This window comes from Ctenocephalides felis, unplaced genomic scaffold, assembly GCF_003426905.1.
Source record: "Ctenocephalides felis isolate EL2017-DRISC unplaced genomic scaffold, ASM342690v1 CF-g0.4_SCAFFOLD_03571, whole genome shotgun sequence".
Lineage (NCBI taxonomy): Eukaryota > Metazoa > Arthropoda > Insecta > Siphonaptera > Pulicidae > Ctenocephalides > Ctenocephalides felis.
In genome coordinates this window covers 44,705,272-44,724,219 of record NW_020539725.1, presented here as the reverse complement: position 1 = coordinate 44,724,219, position 18,948 = coordinate 44,705,272, and the positions used below count along the sequence as shown (strand labels likewise).

General features: G+C 27.7%; 3 protein-coding genes across 5 annotated transcripts in view; 1 reads left to right on the top strand and 2 right to left on the bottom strand.

Annotated features, from left to right (window-relative positions):
• LOC113384414 (beta-1,4-glucuronyltransferase 1-like) overlaps nucleotides 1-12,108 on the bottom strand; it is a 129,552-nt gene extending 117,444 nt beyond the window's left edge. For 2 of the 3 annotated variants that reach the window (XM_026622128.1, XM_026622127.1), the window contains exon 1: nucleotides 4,924-5,114. The gene's annotated coding sequence lies outside the window, so the exon portion shown is untranslated. Of the gene's footprint in view, nucleotides 1-4,923; nucleotides 5,115-11,832 lie in introns of those variants that run through there. The other variant, XM_026622126.1, reaches the window with a different exon arrangement.
• On the top strand, nucleotides 6,690-9,148 carry LOC113384415 (carbohydrate sulfotransferase 5). Its single transcript, XM_026622129.1, has 4 exons — nucleotides 6,690-7,734; nucleotides 7,937-8,116; nucleotides 8,191-8,392; nucleotides 8,710-9,148. The coding sequence occupies exons 1-4, from the start codon at nucleotides 7,004-7,006 to the stop codon at nucleotides 8,851-8,853; spliced, it is 1,257 nt and encodes a 418-aa protein (XP_026477914.1). The 5' UTR covers nucleotides 6,690-7,003; the 3' UTR covers nucleotides 8,854-9,148.
• Nucleotides 12,109-13,004: 896 nt separating the features above from the next.
• Nucleotides 13,005-18,813, bottom strand: LOC113384686 (tryptophan 5-hydroxylase 1). Its single transcript, XM_026622434.1, has 10 exons — nucleotides 18,514-18,813; nucleotides 18,258-18,426; nucleotides 17,997-18,162; nucleotides 17,868-17,918; nucleotides 17,429-17,546; nucleotides 16,838-17,001; nucleotides 15,795-15,921; nucleotides 15,465-15,697; nucleotides 13,353-13,569; nucleotides 13,005-13,099 (listed from the first exon to the last, which is right to left on the bottom strand). The coding sequence occupies exons 1-10, from the start codon at nucleotides 18,811-18,813 to the stop codon at nucleotides 13,049-13,051; spliced, it is 1,596 nt and encodes a 531-aa protein (XP_026478219.1). The 3' UTR covers nucleotides 13,005-13,048.
• Between the last annotated feature and the right edge of the window lie 135 nt (nucleotides 18,814-18,948).

Sequence of the window (18,948 nt, the reverse complement as noted above, 5' to 3'; positions counted from 1 at the left end):
GTAAATTAACTGCAAAAGTTAAGAGTCGTTAATGAAACTTATATTTATACATTTTACAACATCTAGTTACTATTACTGATGTATTTTTTATTGATGTAGCAATGCCGAGTAAGAGCTGTTTTCACTTGTAAACATATTGTTATCTATTATCTCAAATGAAACCGATATCGCTACTTCTTGACATTAGGCTATCCGATGCAGATATCGATTACGGATTTTCTGATTCTGGCTCTGAGCCTATGATTATAACTTAAAAAATGGTTGTTCATATGTAACCACCAGTTAAGATTCTTGATTTAAAACTGACTGTTTTTAAACAGATTTATGTAAAAATATGTTGAAATATCTGTCGCATAAAACTTTTCTTCGCGTGCATAGACCCTGCATTGCGCCAACCTGGGTACCTACTTTTCCAACTACATACACCTTCAAACACGCTATACATCAAATGTTATTTGAAGTATTATGAGTTTTTTTTTTGATTTTACAATAAACAACAATAGTACCCAATATGTTAGTTCTATGACAACATTGCTATTTTCTAATAATTATTCAAAATAAATTAACTTGTCATCTTATAACATGTTTATACAAACCTTATAATGGCCAAAATAAATCAAAAGTATCCCGTGAGTTGAAGAGAAATCGCACAAAATTTTATTTGTATATAAAATTTATGATTCAAAAAAAATTCTCTCATACCAGATACCCCTGTCTGAGACATGAAAATAATATATAAATAAATAAAAAAAATAAAAAAAAAATGATTCGTATTAATGGTCCAAAAAGTTGATTATATTTAGATGGTTCCAAAAGTGTATTGGATATAGACACAAAAGTATCGTTTTTGTAGATTTTCTAGAGAATGACTGACAATCAGAGCAATTTGAATATTTGAGTAATTTTACGCATTAATTTAACCATTACTAATTTTTCTATAAAATAAAGTTGACCATGCAAATATAAACGATTTTATACTATGTGCGATTAAATTATATCGATGATATTTGTAATTTTAATAAAGCAAAATGAACTTCCATTATAGTGATCAAGAGAAATAATGTGTAATCAAGTAGAGTAGAGTAATCAAATTATATGTATAAATTATTGAAAGTTTATAAGTATAAATTATTGAAACCCCTATTCAGTAAAAAATTACAAGTTAAAGGTTTTTGGTGTTTTGGTGTTGAATTTCTAATATCTTTGAGAAAAGTTGGTAACCATTTTACTTGTATCATTACTTTTATTTAAATCTTATTATTTTGATGATTATTCTGATTTTTTTGCACAAATTATGAATTCATATATCAATCTCTACAACTTCACATAAGTTGATTATATTCGCATTGAATATAATTGCTGTTTTGAATAATGATCATCTTTTAATCATGAATATTTAAAAGGCCATCACTTTTATATCTTCGCAGAAGGCATTTATATAAATAGCAATACTATTTGATATTTATGTTATTTTAATATGACGCAATGCAGCTGTCTTTTACATAAAAGTATCGACATTATTGATATCTTCAATGAAATAAATGAACTTAGACGAAGCAGAAAATTAAATCACGAATAAATCTATTATTAAAATACATAATTAATAAAAATTAAATAATAGATATAGAATAGAATTTTTCAGAGATTATAAATAGCAGATTTTTGTAAATGAAAGTTGTGGAAATAATCACAGTTCTTGTAAAAGAAATTAATTTTTGCCAATAAAGCAAATTAAAATAATGTTGTATTTCATCAAGTACATTTTCTGGCACATTTTATTAAATCAAATCATAACTGCTACGACGAGTAACACCTAATCTAATAAAATTGGTATAAAAACAAACTACAGTGCATATAAAGCTTATTTTGTTTAATGCTTCATCATTATAAAGATTAATGTAACTGCTTAAGTTTAAGTTTAAACATGGGAATTGAGAAACTGCATTGGTCATAACAAATTACAACCAATCAATATATTGAACTTTCCATTTTGAATAAACATGAATATTTAATTATAAAGAAAATTTATTTTCATGCAACATGTTATTTCCTACCAAATACAATTATCAGAAAGCGAATACTGAGATAAAAAATAGATAAAACTGCAAAATATATTCATCTTTCCTTATATAAAATTAAATGTGTTTTAATGTTAGATACATATTTTCATCAATTTATCTCACGATCAGCAAAATTCTTCTTAAAATCTCTACAAAATTATTACTTGAAAAATCTAATGACGTTCTACTCTGGCATGTTTTATGTTATAAACCCTACGACCGTCAAAAAATAATGAATATTTTGAATATATTATAAATTAGTGGTGTATGGCATCATGCCTTAAGGCAAATTGCTAGAACTTCCCGTACCAAAAATATTTTTTTAAAAATGATTAATTTTTTTTAACTTAAAAAACATAGATTTTTGAGAAATTTTAAATTTTGGAAAAAAAAAATTATTTTTTGGAGAAGAAATTGATTTTTTTGAAAAAAAAAAAAAGATTTTTTGGAGGAAAAAAATTGATTTTTTGGAAAAAAAATTTTTTATTTCGAAATATTTTGGAAATTTTGAACATTTATTCATAGAAACGAAATATAGAAGCGCGTAAGCGCAGCGTCGCCGTTTAACAAACATCAACTTTACGTAACCCATAGAAATGTAAAGAAAGTTGATACACATTATTAAAATACATATAAAATATCTGATAATTTGATGTACATATGTCCAATAAACATTTTTGACCGCCAAATGAAATTTTTTTAACTTATTTCTATTGAGTCCATAACCGCTAGACCTGCCTTTCCAAAATTTTAATCAGTTCATCTTGTCAATACAAGTAAAATGTTTTTTGAATTATTAAACTCGGACGGTCGTTCTCTTGAAAACTGAGTTACCATTTTTGGTACTTCTTGCCCTGTATCTTTGGATAGGCTAGACCTGCCTTCGCCAAAAACTAATCAGCACGTCTCCTTATTAATGCGAATCGCATGTTTTTTAAATTATTCAAATCAGTTGATCCGTGTTCCTGAAATCGTCGACGAAAATTTGTATCCGAACACACACACATACACACACACAAATCCATTTTTTCTAAGGTATGCCAAAATGTTCAGAAACCTTCGAAACGTAAAGATATATAACAATTTTCATTTTCGATTTTGTTGCGGTTACTATAACTTAGCCTACGGAAAGTTAAAAAAATGTAACAAAATATATTTCTATCATAAAAAACGACGACCAAGTAAGTGCAGACAAGCATGATACAATTTATACATATACATATCACAAAGTTTACTTGAGAAAAATTTTGACAGGCTTGATGGAACTGATTAGTTTACACTATACAATGGATACCATTCACACGCTGGTACCAAAAACTCCACAAAAGACGCATTGGATTCTTAATAAGTCCATGGAGAACATTCATAACATCGAAGGAACAAGACATCATCTCGTTACTTGTTTATTTTATTATATAATGATAAATAATTTATATTGTTATAGAGACAATACGATAATTATTATTGACATACCGATAGAAGACAATTTAGGGTATAATGAATGCGCTTTTGCCCTTTTCTTACCAGATTATAATATTCTATATGACAAGATTCTTTTCTACAATACAAAATACTTTTTGAACTTATGCTCCCATGCCATGTGCCTTGGCTTTTATTACCCTGCATTTTCTCCTCTTGTCTCCTTATTGCCATAGAAGATGTTAATAATTAATTTGTAATATTTCAGAAAATTCCATACAAAAAAATTGTTTACAAAGCAGAACAAAACTTTAATTTTAAGTTGGCAACAAAAATCAACGACAATAAATTTTTATTGTTTTGACACAGATCAACGCTGTAACCCAAATTTTATCAAAACGCTGACATTATTATTTTATGCCAAATATACAATAATATTTCAACACAAACTATGTTGGAAAAGTTTTTTAATGTAAAGCATGATTTACATACTAGTATTTCAAATATAACCTTTAAATTAAATAAATAGAGCACAGATTTTCTAACAATAATTACAAAGAAAAAGATAGTAATTAAAGTAATTCAAACGCTAGTAAGTTTTGAGAGCGAGCCAACAAACTTCCATTCATTTTGTAATAAATTTTCTCTTTTCTCTTTTCGAAGGTTTTACGTATTCCAAATGTCTCAAATTAATTCAATACCCATTCTACTTTATTCAAATAACTACTAATAAAAACGTTTTTTAATTTGTTGTAACAAACAAACAATTACCACCGATTTTGTTATGTATGTATCATTAGAGATCTAGAAAATAATAAAAATTTAATTCTATAAACAAAGTTTAATGGCCTGGTTTGTAATAAAAATGTTAAGTAAACTTAAATCGCACTTGTTGAATTAATTAATAATAATTAAATTTGAATATTTACCTATTATAACACAAAAAATACATGTGAATGAGATATTCAACCAAAGAATAATGCAATTTTTCTTCTACTAAGAAGAAAACAGACAACAATTTCAATTTCATAGATTTTCATAACAAACTTTAATTTTCTAAAATGTACAAAAAAGTATGTACATAAAGTTAAAAAATACAATACACTATTGTATAAAATAATTTGATGCAAAATATATGCAGAATCACCCTTTGAAGTGGGGAAATATTAATTATCAATTTTTAAATATTTAGAGTGAAATTCTAAGATTGATCCATAAATAATATTGTCAAAATTTTTAGAAAATCATAGGCGAATAATAATTAGATTCATCGAAAAATGATCTAGTTCCATTTATTTATTTCACAATCATCATAATGGCAATTGTTTTCCAAAACAACATTGCAATTTATGCAACTCTATTCAACCATGTAAGCATTTTGTACATTTAGCTTACTTTTGTATTACATTTTAACAAATTAGCAAAACCTAAAATTAAATCTTACCTGAATATCATTATAGCCGATTTGCACAATTTTATTAGAACATGATATTTCACAACTAACACTTAACATTGTTCATAGAACCTTTTAAATATATCTTTGGCAGTTTATAATATTATTTCATTATTGTAATAACAATTATATTTAATAATAACAACACCCGCACAAACGAAATGTCAAATTTATCTTGCGAAAGCTTTGATTCTGTGAGACGAATGTATTGGTGCAGAGTATGCAGCGAGTGAAGTGGGATCAATGCCGCTTCGTATGTTGGTAGAAGTTGTATATCAATACAAACTTAAGACCGGGTAAGGCTGGCGTCACATTATACATTTAGGATTTTAGGACAGCGACAAAAAATACAATCCTGGCAAACCATTCCTGGTTAAATAAATACTATATTGCAAACCAGGAAATGTTTGCCTTTAAGACAAATCTCGTATTTATATATTATATTTATCATCCAAACCAATACCATTTTTACCATTTGAACTTTCAGTTAGTTTACTACAATTACTATTGTGACAAATATAGAATATAGAAAATGATTATTATTTAATATACCAGCAGTATTTTTACAGACATATTTTTATCTAGAATTTAAATTTAGATTGCTACAAGAGATGAAACTATAATAAATACGCCTTACATAATTTAAATGTTTTAGTGTATTTTATTCAAGTATTTCAAATGAACTAATTTTAAACATTGTCCAGCCTTATCTTTATTCTTTTATTAACCGTTTATGAATATTAGTACTTCAGATGAATAATTTATTTAGAAAAAAAATGATTTGTATTAGACTCTATAACGCGTAATTTATTTTTTATATTTAACTTCCCGTAGGGTAAGTTATAGTAACGGCCCAAAAATCGAAAATGAAAGTTTTTGCATATCTTCACGTTTTCAAGGTTTCTGAACATTTTGGCATACCTAAAAAAATCGATGTATGTGTGTATGTATGTATGTATGGATACAATTTTTGTACACGATTTCGGGCGCTCGAATCAACCGATTTGAATGGTTCAAAAAACATTCGATTCCTATTGATGAGAAGACGAGCTGATTAGTTTTTGGCAAAGGCAGGTCCAGCCGTTACGGAGATATGGAGCAAAGAGCGCAGAAAATATAAATCGAGTTTTTGAGAGAACAGAGCATCCGATTTGAATTATCTGAGCAATATTCAATCCGTAATGACGGGGAGAAGTGATGATTAGATTTTGGCAAAGACAGGTCCAGACGTTTCGGAGATACTGAGCTAAATGTGCAAAAAATACCAGTTTCTGAGAGAACTAAGCATCTGATCTGAATGATTCAAAAAACTTTCTGCTGACAAAATAATTGCTTTTTGAAAAAAAAAATATTTCAAAATTTTTTTTCTCAATTTTTTTCTTTTGTATATCAAGAATAATTCAGATTTTAATTTTAATAATAACTTTGTAATTCAGTTTATATAACTCTTATAAATATTAGACAATGCTACAGTATGTATTTATATTAATCTAATGAAAGCATTTAATATTTCTCGAACATTTCGTTACGGTACGGGAAGTTCCAGCAATTTGTCTTTAGGCACGATTTTTTTATAACTCAATATCAAATAATATTTTTTTAATTCATTTTATTTAGTTATCTAAAACCGAATGAAAAATTGATCCTAATTTTGATCAAAAAGATTTTCCTTACATTGAGTTATTCCTCGTATGTTGGTGGTGTAACTGTTTACAATGTCATCAAAAGTGACAGATTCTATCGAGAGAGTGGTGGTTGCTTATGAAATTAATGTTATAAAAAGATTTACTCGCTGATATGTCAACATTAAACAATAAATATGAATTGTAATATTTCCACAGTTGTATTGTGTTATGTGGTATTATGATTACGAATAACTCGCTCGATGTTATCTATAATATACAATGATAAAGTGTTCCGCGGCATTGCCATTTCATATTTTTGCTTCGACTTGAATGCAATAGTGGAAGGAAGCATTATGGATGTGACAACTCGTCAATATTATTTATAGCCGCGTATTCAAATAAATTGTGATGAAATTCGAAAATAAATAGTATAGCTTTATGTCAAGATGATCAAAATTACTAGACGTAACATATTTAGTGGTTGTGTTATAAGTTGCTTGTGTTTATTGTTATTATTTGCTAGTCGAAAATATTCTACTAATGATATACCATTCATATCGCAGTCTAAATCCATCCTAAAAGGACAACATTTGACGCCAGTTTCATATTCGAACCCCAAAGAATATGACACATCAAAAGAAAATAGAATTAATTATTCTTTCATTGTTAACTATGGAAGAACAAAAATAAAGGAAGAGATGCAAGAATACATCTATCCTAATGGTATGTACAATAACATAGCTGAGAAATTGACAGATTTAACTCCAGAAACAGGAGGCACCCCGATAAGGAGTATTATTATAACTACTTGGAGAAGTGGGTCAACATTTCTCGGTGACATTTTAAATGCAATGCCTGGTAATTTTTATCATTATGAACCTTTATTAAATTACGACATCATACAAATTCGAGGACCCCCTTATGCAAAAGGCGCTATACGAAATTTGAAAAAGTTGTTAAAATGTGATTATGATGATATGGAAGACTATTTGGACTATGGCAAAGGTCATAACTGGTTGTTTACACATAATACAAGACTATGGGAGGCTTGTGAGGGAGGGGATGTATGTTGGGATCCTAGTTTCCTGAATGATTTTTGCAAATTATTTCCTTTGCAAAGTATGAAAGTTGTTAGATTGCGGTTGAAATTAGCAGAGCAGTTGCTGTCTGATCCAACGTAAGGCTCTTATTTACTGTGTTATATTTAATTACTGATTGCAAAACTTATTAGGCCTGGGCCCATTTTCAAACATGACAAACATATAAATACAATTTGGAACTTTTCAACAAATTTTGAAGTTTGAGAAAACATCTTACACATTACAATATACAATTGATAAATATATAATATTTTTTATAATGTATTTTCTATTATGTAGGTTAAATGTTCGAATAATATTATTAATTCGAGATCCTCGTGGAACCATACAATCAAGAAAACATAGGGATTGGTGTCCAGGAAATCCCGATTGCGATAGGCCAAGCAATTTGTGTAGAGATATGGTATCAGATTATAAATACGCAAAAGAACTTCAAAGAAAATATCCTGAGAGATTTAGGTAAAGTATTGATACATTAATTTGTTCTTTTTTGTATTTAAAATGATCATTTGATCTCACTATTTATTTTACAGATCATTACGATATGAGGATTTATCAATGGACCCTGTTAATTATGTTAAATCCTTATTTAATTTCTTGGGACTACCAGTAACAGAGTCTGTCACAAAATTTCTTGAAACTCATACCACTATGGATATTGGGGGTGTCAGCTCAACTTTCCGTAACTCTAAAGCTGCCCCATTTCATTGGAAACAGGATTTAACTTTTCCAGAGGTATGTGAGAGAAAAATTGATAATTTTTTATGTTATAGCTCAAAATATTTATGTTAAATGGTGCCAAACAACAGAATAAATTTTTAATTATCAGTTGAAATATTTCAACAGATCTAGCACCTCTTAAGTCTGAATGAAATTTACAATGTGCAACAAAATTTTCAGCTTGATTAAATGTTTGGCAATAGTCAAAATTGATTGATAGAAAAAATATGCATGTATATACAATTATTTTCTCTGAAATGAAAGCTTTCAGAAGAAATAACTTAAATTTCACACTGATATGATAATTCATATCACATGATTTATTTTCTCAGATAAGATCTATAGAGGAAGATTGTATACAAGCAATGGTTGATTGGCGATATAAAATAGCAGAGAATGAAACTGTTTTGTCATCAAAAGACTGGAGCCCACTTGATAAATTAGACGCACAGGATATTGGACTACTACTACCATGATTTAAAGCAAGTGTTATTGTACAAATAAAATAATTTTAACAAATATAGACTAAGATCCTAAAAATGCCAGATCTAAGGTAAGAGTAAAATTACTAAGAAACTACATGATTAGAGTTCGAAAAAATGAGATTATTTCAGTATTGAATCAGCATTAACATACTGTTTTGTTACTGAATGTTCGAACTCAAATCGACTGTGCTTTCATTACTTTGTGAGTTCTTGGTCAAATCTGGCAGAGGATGGTATCATATAATTTTAAGAGAGGAAAATACAGAGTATATTTTATATATTTTAACAAAAAATATTTTATTTTATCAAAATTTTTTACTGCCAATCGTTATGATTTTGTAGTAAGTAAATTTATTTGTGATTTTTATTTATGAAAATGTTTAGACTTGAACCAAATTATACCAATGAAAATCTTATGATTTCAAATGTATTATATAATTTAAGTTAAACTTAGAGTAAAATATATTATATATATATAGTTAATTCTAGTATAGTGTTACATTGATCATTTTAATACCACAAAATATAAATCACTAAATATGAAGAATACAAGCCAGAAAATTGTGGTCTTTATAAATAAAACTGAAAGGAAGCTAGTGATCCATTTGCTCAAAATATTTGTAGGTTTTATAAATGTATTTAAAACTTTTGTTTTATATTAAATGTTTTTAATTTTATATTTTAGTAAAAAATTGAGAATGACTTGTTGAAAGATTTAAAATGAATAATACAATATTTTTCAAAAGAGTTTTTGCTAAATATTGTCAATTTTGTATTTCTCTTTCTCATTGTCAGTGTAAATAATTTGGTATAAATGCTTCCATGTATGTGAAATTTGATATTGTATTTTTTTGCACAGTTTTATAAAATAAACATTTTTTTTCAAATTGCTAGTTAGAAATTTGTAGACAAGCAAATGATCTACATGATATAAAAATTATAACAAATTCAAATATTTCGCAAAATGTTCACTAACTTTCATATACATACTTGAAGCAATTAGAAACATCGGATTAAAAATAGTATTATGCATTAATGAAAATAAATACCACACCTTTAAGAGTGCCTTTAAATGTATATAATGTTACTCGAAGATTAATATATAGCATTTGTAACAAGATGCAAATTTAGAATACAATATATTCTTGCCATAATTTAATTAAATTATGTAGCTTGTTAGACCGAATGGAACTTTGCTATTTTTACTAATTAAAAAACCTCATTCTGTTAATTATCAAGTTGAACAAAATCAATGTGCAATATTAAAAACTGTATAATAATTATAAAATTAATGTGACATGTGGTTAAACTACTACAAATGAGTAGATTTCAATATATTGTGTGCTATTTGAGTTATTTAGGCATTTAAAAAATATGTATTTGTTATTAAGTGTTTAAGCTGATATATTTTGTAATAGTTTATTGTGATTTTGTGAATAAATTTATATATAAATTTAAATATTTTTTTGAAAATTTTTATTGTTGAATAACGTTTTGAATCCAATCTGTCTAAAAATTCAATTGGATTCGTGCATAGGTCGGTCCTAGAATTAACTAGATGAACTTTGATAAAAAAAAATATGATTAAAGTAAATTTACAAATAGTTTTGGTAGTATAGTTGCAAATCTTATTTTTTATTTGAATGTTATTTAAATACTTTTAATTGTTGTTAAGACAATAATCAATTCTAGCGTATTTTCTTAAAGCACGATTAACTAAAAGTTAATTTATATTTGAGATTTATATAAAATAAACCGTTATAGAAGTATGGGTATGCATTACTTTGGAAGAAAAAAATACTATTTTTCAACAAACTTGTAACAATCTCGAAGATGTATGTATAATTTCCAAAAGATACGTAAATGAAAGATTTTTCATTAAAGATTTCCATGTGTTAATATTAGAAACATATGTGCGATGCGTATACTTAAATCACAATATCTTTTATTCATATTTATAATACATACATGTAAGAAATATAATCAAATATAGATTTAAATCATTAACAAGTAACAATTTTAAATACTTTTCTAGTTTACGTAACTTTATAACTATTTTATACATCAAGTAATGATTAACAATATTAGGCATGACAAAAATTTCATATTTGTTTATATAGATTTATTAGAGTATTGTCATGACAAGTTTTTTTTTTTGATGCTGCAGGATTTTTAAATAATATTTAAATACCTTGTAAGATATTTAAAACAAATTAAAAAAATAAGACGATAATAATTAATAATTTAGAATCAAAATTATTTTATAGTGAGCAATTAATAAAAATATAAGAGATCATATTTTTACAAATGTTAAATATCATTAGTAATATTAAATTTTTGACCGTTAATAGCTAAAAGACATTGTGAAGGAATCGAGCGTAAAATATTATGAAATAATCATTCACATATATTATACTTCTGATAAAATTAATTACTTTAAATTAAAATTAAAATATTTGTTCGCCATCATATTTGCACATGTAAATAAATCTTAGGAATAAATTATTTAATTCATATGAGATACGTCTAAAATATCGTTATCATTTATTTAAAAAAAATTATATAAATAAATATTAACAATCAAATTGAGAACTACAATTTTGACTAGGATCACTACTGACTGAACAAATCTTTCTTTTGTAGTTTTGTAAATACACGTTACGTAACAAAATTCGATATATGAATCATAGAATCAAATTGCATGAGTCGAGTTAATGTTTTTTTATTTTAGACTTACGTCTAAATTTCAAATCTAATCGGAAATTTCAGATCTAATATTAATATAAAATCAAAGTATATAATTTTGCAAATAAATAAAAAAAAAACGGAAATGCCTCCACGCGGTAAATATTTATTGGCACATATTGAATTTTAATCATGCACATATTTAATTTGATCATGAATGCGAGTTATCATTGATGCCTGAATGTACTAGCATACCAAATAATTTAAAATTTAAAATAATTTTACCTTAAAACTTTTACTTCCTAAAATGGCCATCTGCTTCTACATAAAGACATCTTGGATCACTCCAATGCGAGTAGCTACCAATGTCCTTTTCACTAGCTACATGTTTGAAATTTCTGTTCACTTATAGATCATAAATAATAATTTATAAAACCTAATTACAGATTTATAAAATAAAAATTCCACTTATCACTTATTAAAATAAAAATAAATATACCACGTGTGCAAACAAACTGACTACCTTTGCATGCAAAAATCGGACTGAATGCGATGGTTTTAGGATACTGGTATTGCCCAATAATAAAAATTGATTCTTGCCGATTTTATATATCGATATTGAAAATAAACCTATTACACAAAACCACGAGTTATGAATTTAATGTAATTAAAATAGTTTAAAGCATATTATATATAATAAACCAGTCAAAATTGTATTGCTGTAATATATTTTTTGTTTAAAACCAAATTTTATACTTGAAATTTGATGACGCAAAAAAACTTAATATAGTATTCATTAAAGAAGAATAACAATTATTTTACACTTACAAATTTCATGATTGTCAAGGTGTATTATATTATATATTAATAAGTATATACTAATTTTGTTCCCAAAACATCTCATCATATTTTTAATAGAAGAGATAACTAACACAGATAGATCTGGTGTTATACTTCTACATTTTAGCGCAATTACTATTACTATATATAAGTTATTAATCAATTATGTAAGAAGATTAAAATTGGGGATTAAAACTTACTTTATATTTAATATTAAGTATAAAGACGCAACGCAACAAATTATAGCACAAAGTATATCTTGGATAAAACGTATGAACATGTCATTGTTGTGAATATTCTGGCTAAATAATTTTTATTGTATAATCTGTTATTTTGCGTCTAGATATAATAAAATTGTTATTTCAACATTTTATATTTATATCAGTATTATTATTTTATGAATAACTTTTACGCTTTTTGATTAACAACGATTTTTAAACAATGGTCAATTTTTGGTGAATTATTTTGCAAGAATTTTCAAATAAATATATCACCTTACCAAGATAAAATTTGAACATAAATATTAAATAAGCATTTTAGCTTCACTTATATATTATATGTTATATTTTCTTATATACTATGAAGATTCATTATACTTACATTCATGCAATATAATTTGTACCCAATTAATTATCCGTAGTCCATGTGCAATAGTTTGGAATTACTCACTAATATCATTTTCATTGTTTTCAGGTGTGTTATAGAAGTCCGTCTGCAATAAAAGTTAACATACCAATAATAATTATAAAATAGAAAATAGTGTAATTGGATAATTAATTTCAAAAAATATTATGAAACGGTTATTATTATTTCCTTTGAATAAGTTGATTGGTGGTCTTGGGTAGTATTTATCTAAACGTTCAATATTTTTTCAGGACATATTGGAAATCATCATTAATTGGCATTGACTGAAATTATGTTAAAATTAATGTGAAAATTTCTGTATGCTTTAAATGTTTACTTACCAGAATACTTTTATGAAGAATTTCTGTAATATCATCAACATTGACGGTGTGATCACGTTGAGATATTTTCCTGAGAGCAGAAGAAACGATACAAAGATCACCCTTGAGCTCCCTTACCAGGTTTGTGACTTTTTCAGCACTGTACAAAACATCAACACTCTGGGTGTACGGATTGTATCGTACGGCAAAAGGTCGCTGAATTTGTTCGGCAAATATTCTGCAAAGAACATTAACGGAAAATTGAAATCAAATTATTTTTTTTAGTTTGTTTCCCAATATCTATATATACCAAGCGCAAAAACCAATTTTAAAAACTCCAAAAACTGTGTATGACTTAAGCTACCTAAGTCGCAAGAGATTGCATATGCAATTTATGCAATTTATTTATATAATTTAGGAGGCGAATTTTATATAATTACGTGAGCGATTTTAAAGGATTTTTGATAAGTAGTGGTATTTTAATTTACCTACCTCCCTCATCAACAACACGTGTATTTTTAGTACCTAAAAAACGTTTTTTTGACTTCCCGTCGGGTAAAACTTATTGTAATCGTCCAAAAATCAAAATTAAAATTCTTTACATCTCTTCACGTTTCGAAGGTTTCTGAACATTCATGAGGCATACCTCAGAAAAAATTGATGTGTGTGCATGTATGTATGGATTCAATTTTTCGTCCACGTTTTCGGGCGCACGGATCAACCGATTTGAATGGTTTAAAAAGCATTCGATTTCTATTGATGAAGAGATGTTCCGATTAGTTTTTGGCAAAGGCAAGTCCAGCCGTTTCGGAGACATGGAGCAAAGAGTGCAGAAAATAGAAATCGAGTTTTTGAGAAAACGAAGTATCCGATTTGAATGATTCCAAAAACATTCAATTCGTAATGACGGGGAGAAGTGGTGGTTAGTTTTTTGCAAAGGCTGGTTCAGCCGTTTTGGAGATACCAAACTAAATGTGCGAAATATAACAGTTTTTGAGAGAACTAAACACCCGATTTGAACGATTCCAAAAACTTTCTGCTTGTGTTGACAAAGCAATTGCTTTAGGGAAACATATATAAGTTGCAGTATTTATAATAATCTATTTGAAAACATTTAATATTTCTCGAATATTTCATTACAATCAGTGGCGGATTAAGCTTACTTCCTAGGCCCTATCTATAATCAGGCGCCCTTTTTAATAGACAAAATTTTACTTTTTTAATTAAATAGTTTATTCTAAACTATTTAGATATAATTTTCAATTTCTCGTAGGGTCAGTTATAGTAATCGCAAAAGAATCCAAAATAATTTTCTGCATATTTATATACGTTTCAAGTTCATCTGACCGATATTGAACGATATTGGCCAATATTGACCGATTTTGACCAATATTGACCAATATTGATCGATATTGGCCTGTATTGGCCGATATTGACCAATACTGACCTGTATTGGCCGATATAGGCCAATGTTGACCGATATTGGCCAATGTTGACCGATATTGGCCAATGTTGACCAATATTGGCCAATATTGACCGATATTGACCAATATTTACCAATATTGGCCGATTTTGATTGATATTGACCAACATTGACCGATATTTACCGATATTGGCCGATATTGACCGATATAGGCACATATTGGCCAATATTGACCGATATTGACCAATATTGGCCCAAATTGACCAATATTGGCCGATTTTGACCAATATTGACCGATATTTACCGATATTGGCCGATATTGACCGATATTGACCGATATTGGCCGATATTGACCTAGTCAAATTAGCGAATCGGATTTTTTGATAAAAACAAACTTTTCCTTCGGGAAGTTAAAATGTAACGAATAAGGATGTAAATGACTGAAGTTAAAGTTTCTTTGTTTCATATTGTTTACAGCAGTATATACAACCATTATAATAAAATGAAATAGTATTTAAAAATATTATTTTCTTTTTATAAATAAACAATAAACCTTTTTTAATAATCAACTATCAATGAAAATTTGAAAAGCGGTCATTTGACCGCAATCGGTAGGATATTGGTAGGTTTAGTGTTAAAGAAATTATAACTTTTATTTATCGTTATACTATGAGACGTCAGTTTATACTATGTTTATCATTATCATTTACCTCATTTTTTCTTTGGCTTCTTCGAACGATTTTGTGTAGTAATAGGCGTTCTGATAGGCTGTTATAACGCACTCTTCTTCGCATGTAACCTGCGGATCGAATCGTTTTATTTTCTCTTTAGCCTGCAGCGCGTGCTTCAGCTCGGCCACGGATGACAACAGACCGGCGCCGTAGACTTTGAAAGAATTATCAGCCTGCTGGCATAATCCGAACTCCACGGTGAAGAAGTACAGCTGAAATTAAATAGATACAACAAATATTCAACCCAATTAGTTTATATAACAAAATTATATAAAACCTGTTAAATATAAAGAAACTGAATATAATTACCGTAGCTAGCTTTTTTATATCGTCATCAGACGCACCCAATGAAGCCAATCCTATTTCTTGAGAAAATTGCGCAAAACTAGAATTAGCCAGTAGGGGCATATGACCCAGCAACTCATGACAACAATCCCTAAAACATATTCATAATTTTGATAAGATCTATTAATGTACACAGGGGTGATAGTATCGACATTAACCATCCTGAAAAAAATTAAACAAAAAGTCTCACGTTTGGAAATTAAGAGCTTTTAAGTGTAACGTCGAGTTTGAGAGGCCGCAAAATTTACTAAAGCGTGCTGGCAAGTTTCATTTAATCAAGTTGCGCATTGTACTAGCATTATAAAATGGCAAAATACTTGATAATTTTATAATTGACAAATTTCGAATGAATAAATAGAAACCTTAAAAATAACAATATAACGGCTAACGCATTTTGCACACATTCAGCTCAAATGTTCAAAAAAATTCAAGTTTAACAAAAAGTCTTAATTCTTGAAAACTTGGGGCAATGCTATTATTTTTCCTGTGACCCTTCAAATGTTATTCATGATTACAAACTAAATGAACAAAATGAATAAAAATTACCCACAATAACCGAAAAATGGTCAAAGGTCATAGGCCAAAGCTCTAGATTGCACTTAAAAACTCATAATTTCTAAATTTCATTATTTTTTTCTAAATGATTTCAGGACAGTTCAAATCAATACCATCACACCGTTTTGGTAGGACGTCAAATCCTGAGTCACCCTGTATATAATATATAGATAGTAGTAATGTAATTTCATTACTTTTTTCAAGTTATATATATTTTTTTAATTTATTCATTATTTAAAATTCAAATCAATGAGTACTAAAATATCATATTAGAATGTGTGTATATATATACATATATATATATATATATATATATATATGTGTATATATATATAAATAAATTATAAATTATATTTTGTTTACATATAATAATTTATTTATTTATGTTTTAATATCAATTTAAAAATATTTTTACGAACCAAAAGGAATTAAAAACTTATTTATGTACTTACGGTTCTGGGGTATAAAATGGATCACTTGAATGCCTTATATACTGTGTACAATGAAATACTCTAAAAGCCAATCCAGACAAGAAATCTCTCGGAGATAAATAACCCGCAACAGGCCGTAATTGAAAGCCAGTCTTGTACTTCAAAAATGTACTAACGTCTTCCAACTAATAAAACGAAATTGCATTTAAATTATTTGCTATGCAGTTTATAGTAAATACTTAATATAAACGACTGAATAATGATGATGATGTTTTTAGATATTGATAATGTGTAAAAAGAAATTCAATACTGAATTTAAATCAGTCGGGTGATGCAATTAGAATTACATTTAAACCATCAAGTATGTACAATGATGTACAAAATTATAAATTAAACCTACATACATTATTATATTTTTTATTTATATTATGAAAAAAATGTCAAGTTAATTTCAAATCATATAAAAATACTTGGGTCAATAATAAATCTTCTTCATAGCCACCGAATTTATTATTTTCACCTTTCATGCAGCTGAGATTCCGAAAATAAGCGGATGATCTTTATATAATATATAATATAAAATTTCATTTGTTTTAAAATTTACATATTTACCTGAGGTAAATTATTCTCTCTGTAACCACAATATTTTACTAATTGTGGCCAATTTTCCAAGTACTCAGCGCAGGCGTAATTTATATACAATTTATGAAGTTCTCTGAATACAGTGCCCCTATAAAAGTAATTTTTGAATAAATTTTTTGATTATGTATATATACATATATTAAATGTTAAATATCAACAATACAACACTCAGATTTTTAACACACACTTTATTTAATAATTACAGACGTTTCGAGACCATGGTATGCTCATCTTCAGTGTAATTTCAAAAACAGTTACTTATATACTACTGAGTGCTGTATTGTTCATATTTAACATTTAATATTCGTTCCACTCATATCACAAAAAATTCTATATATATATATATATATATATATATGATATTTTTAATAATCTAATTATTACCGAACAATGTAACTAATAGACATACCAAGTCCTTATTTCTTCTTCTGTGTATTGTATGCGAGGAATTGGCTGACCGCTGATAAAACAAATTAGTAATTTGTTAGCGATTAGTAAACGATAAAAATCAAACAAAATATTCACTTTCATCACTTACTATTTGTACTCATTAGCAATTTTGGCAAATTCTTGCCGGCGTTTGCGATATACGGGATCTTTGAATCCTGGATGATCGGCATCTAATTCATCGCCATACATGAGAACATTTTGGGCTAAATCCAGATCTGAGATTTTACGGGGAAACCAAACCATATCTTCAAAATCTGAAATAATAACAAATAATAAAACAAATTGATGTAAATGATTAAGTTTAAAATATCTAATAATAAACAAAAAAAATATTAAAAACTATGCTTACCAAAACTAGGCATAGAAGAAATTGATGATAAAGGTTCTCGTTCCACGTTCTGTGTTATAGTTGATATTACTTTATGTGAAACATCTACAACTCGGACTTCATGTTTTAGTAACTGCAATAGCTCCTCCAATGTTTCCTTGTCACATTCTACATCCACTAATATATCTGCCTGAAAAAAAATGTTGATATAATAAGATACTATCTACTTATTTAAATATTGCCTTGAACAAAATTTTCTGTCTGGAAATATATTTACTTGTTGAGGCTCATTCAGCTTCTTTCTCGATTCTATATGCAAGACATTTATCTTTAGTTCCTGGAATACTCTCAAACATTTGGCCAATCCTCCAATCTGATTATTCAGGGTGAAAATCAAGGATCTGACAGCAGTTTCATTTGTGTCGTTCAATTCAATAGATGAAGAAGTATCCGGTTTTATACCCGCATTTTGCACCGGTTTGTATGATGCGGGTAAAGGCAAATCGTGCTTGACGGACCATTGATTTCCGGAGCGATATAACCATAGGCCCAATAAGGGTTTTCCTGATCCTATCATTTTTCTAAAAATAAATAATTATAAACAATGATATATTCATTAACATTACTCTTGAAGTATTTTCATTCTCCAATCAAAATCAGCCAGTTAAATAAACAATTAAATTAAAAAAAATCATTCTTATTCGTGGATTTT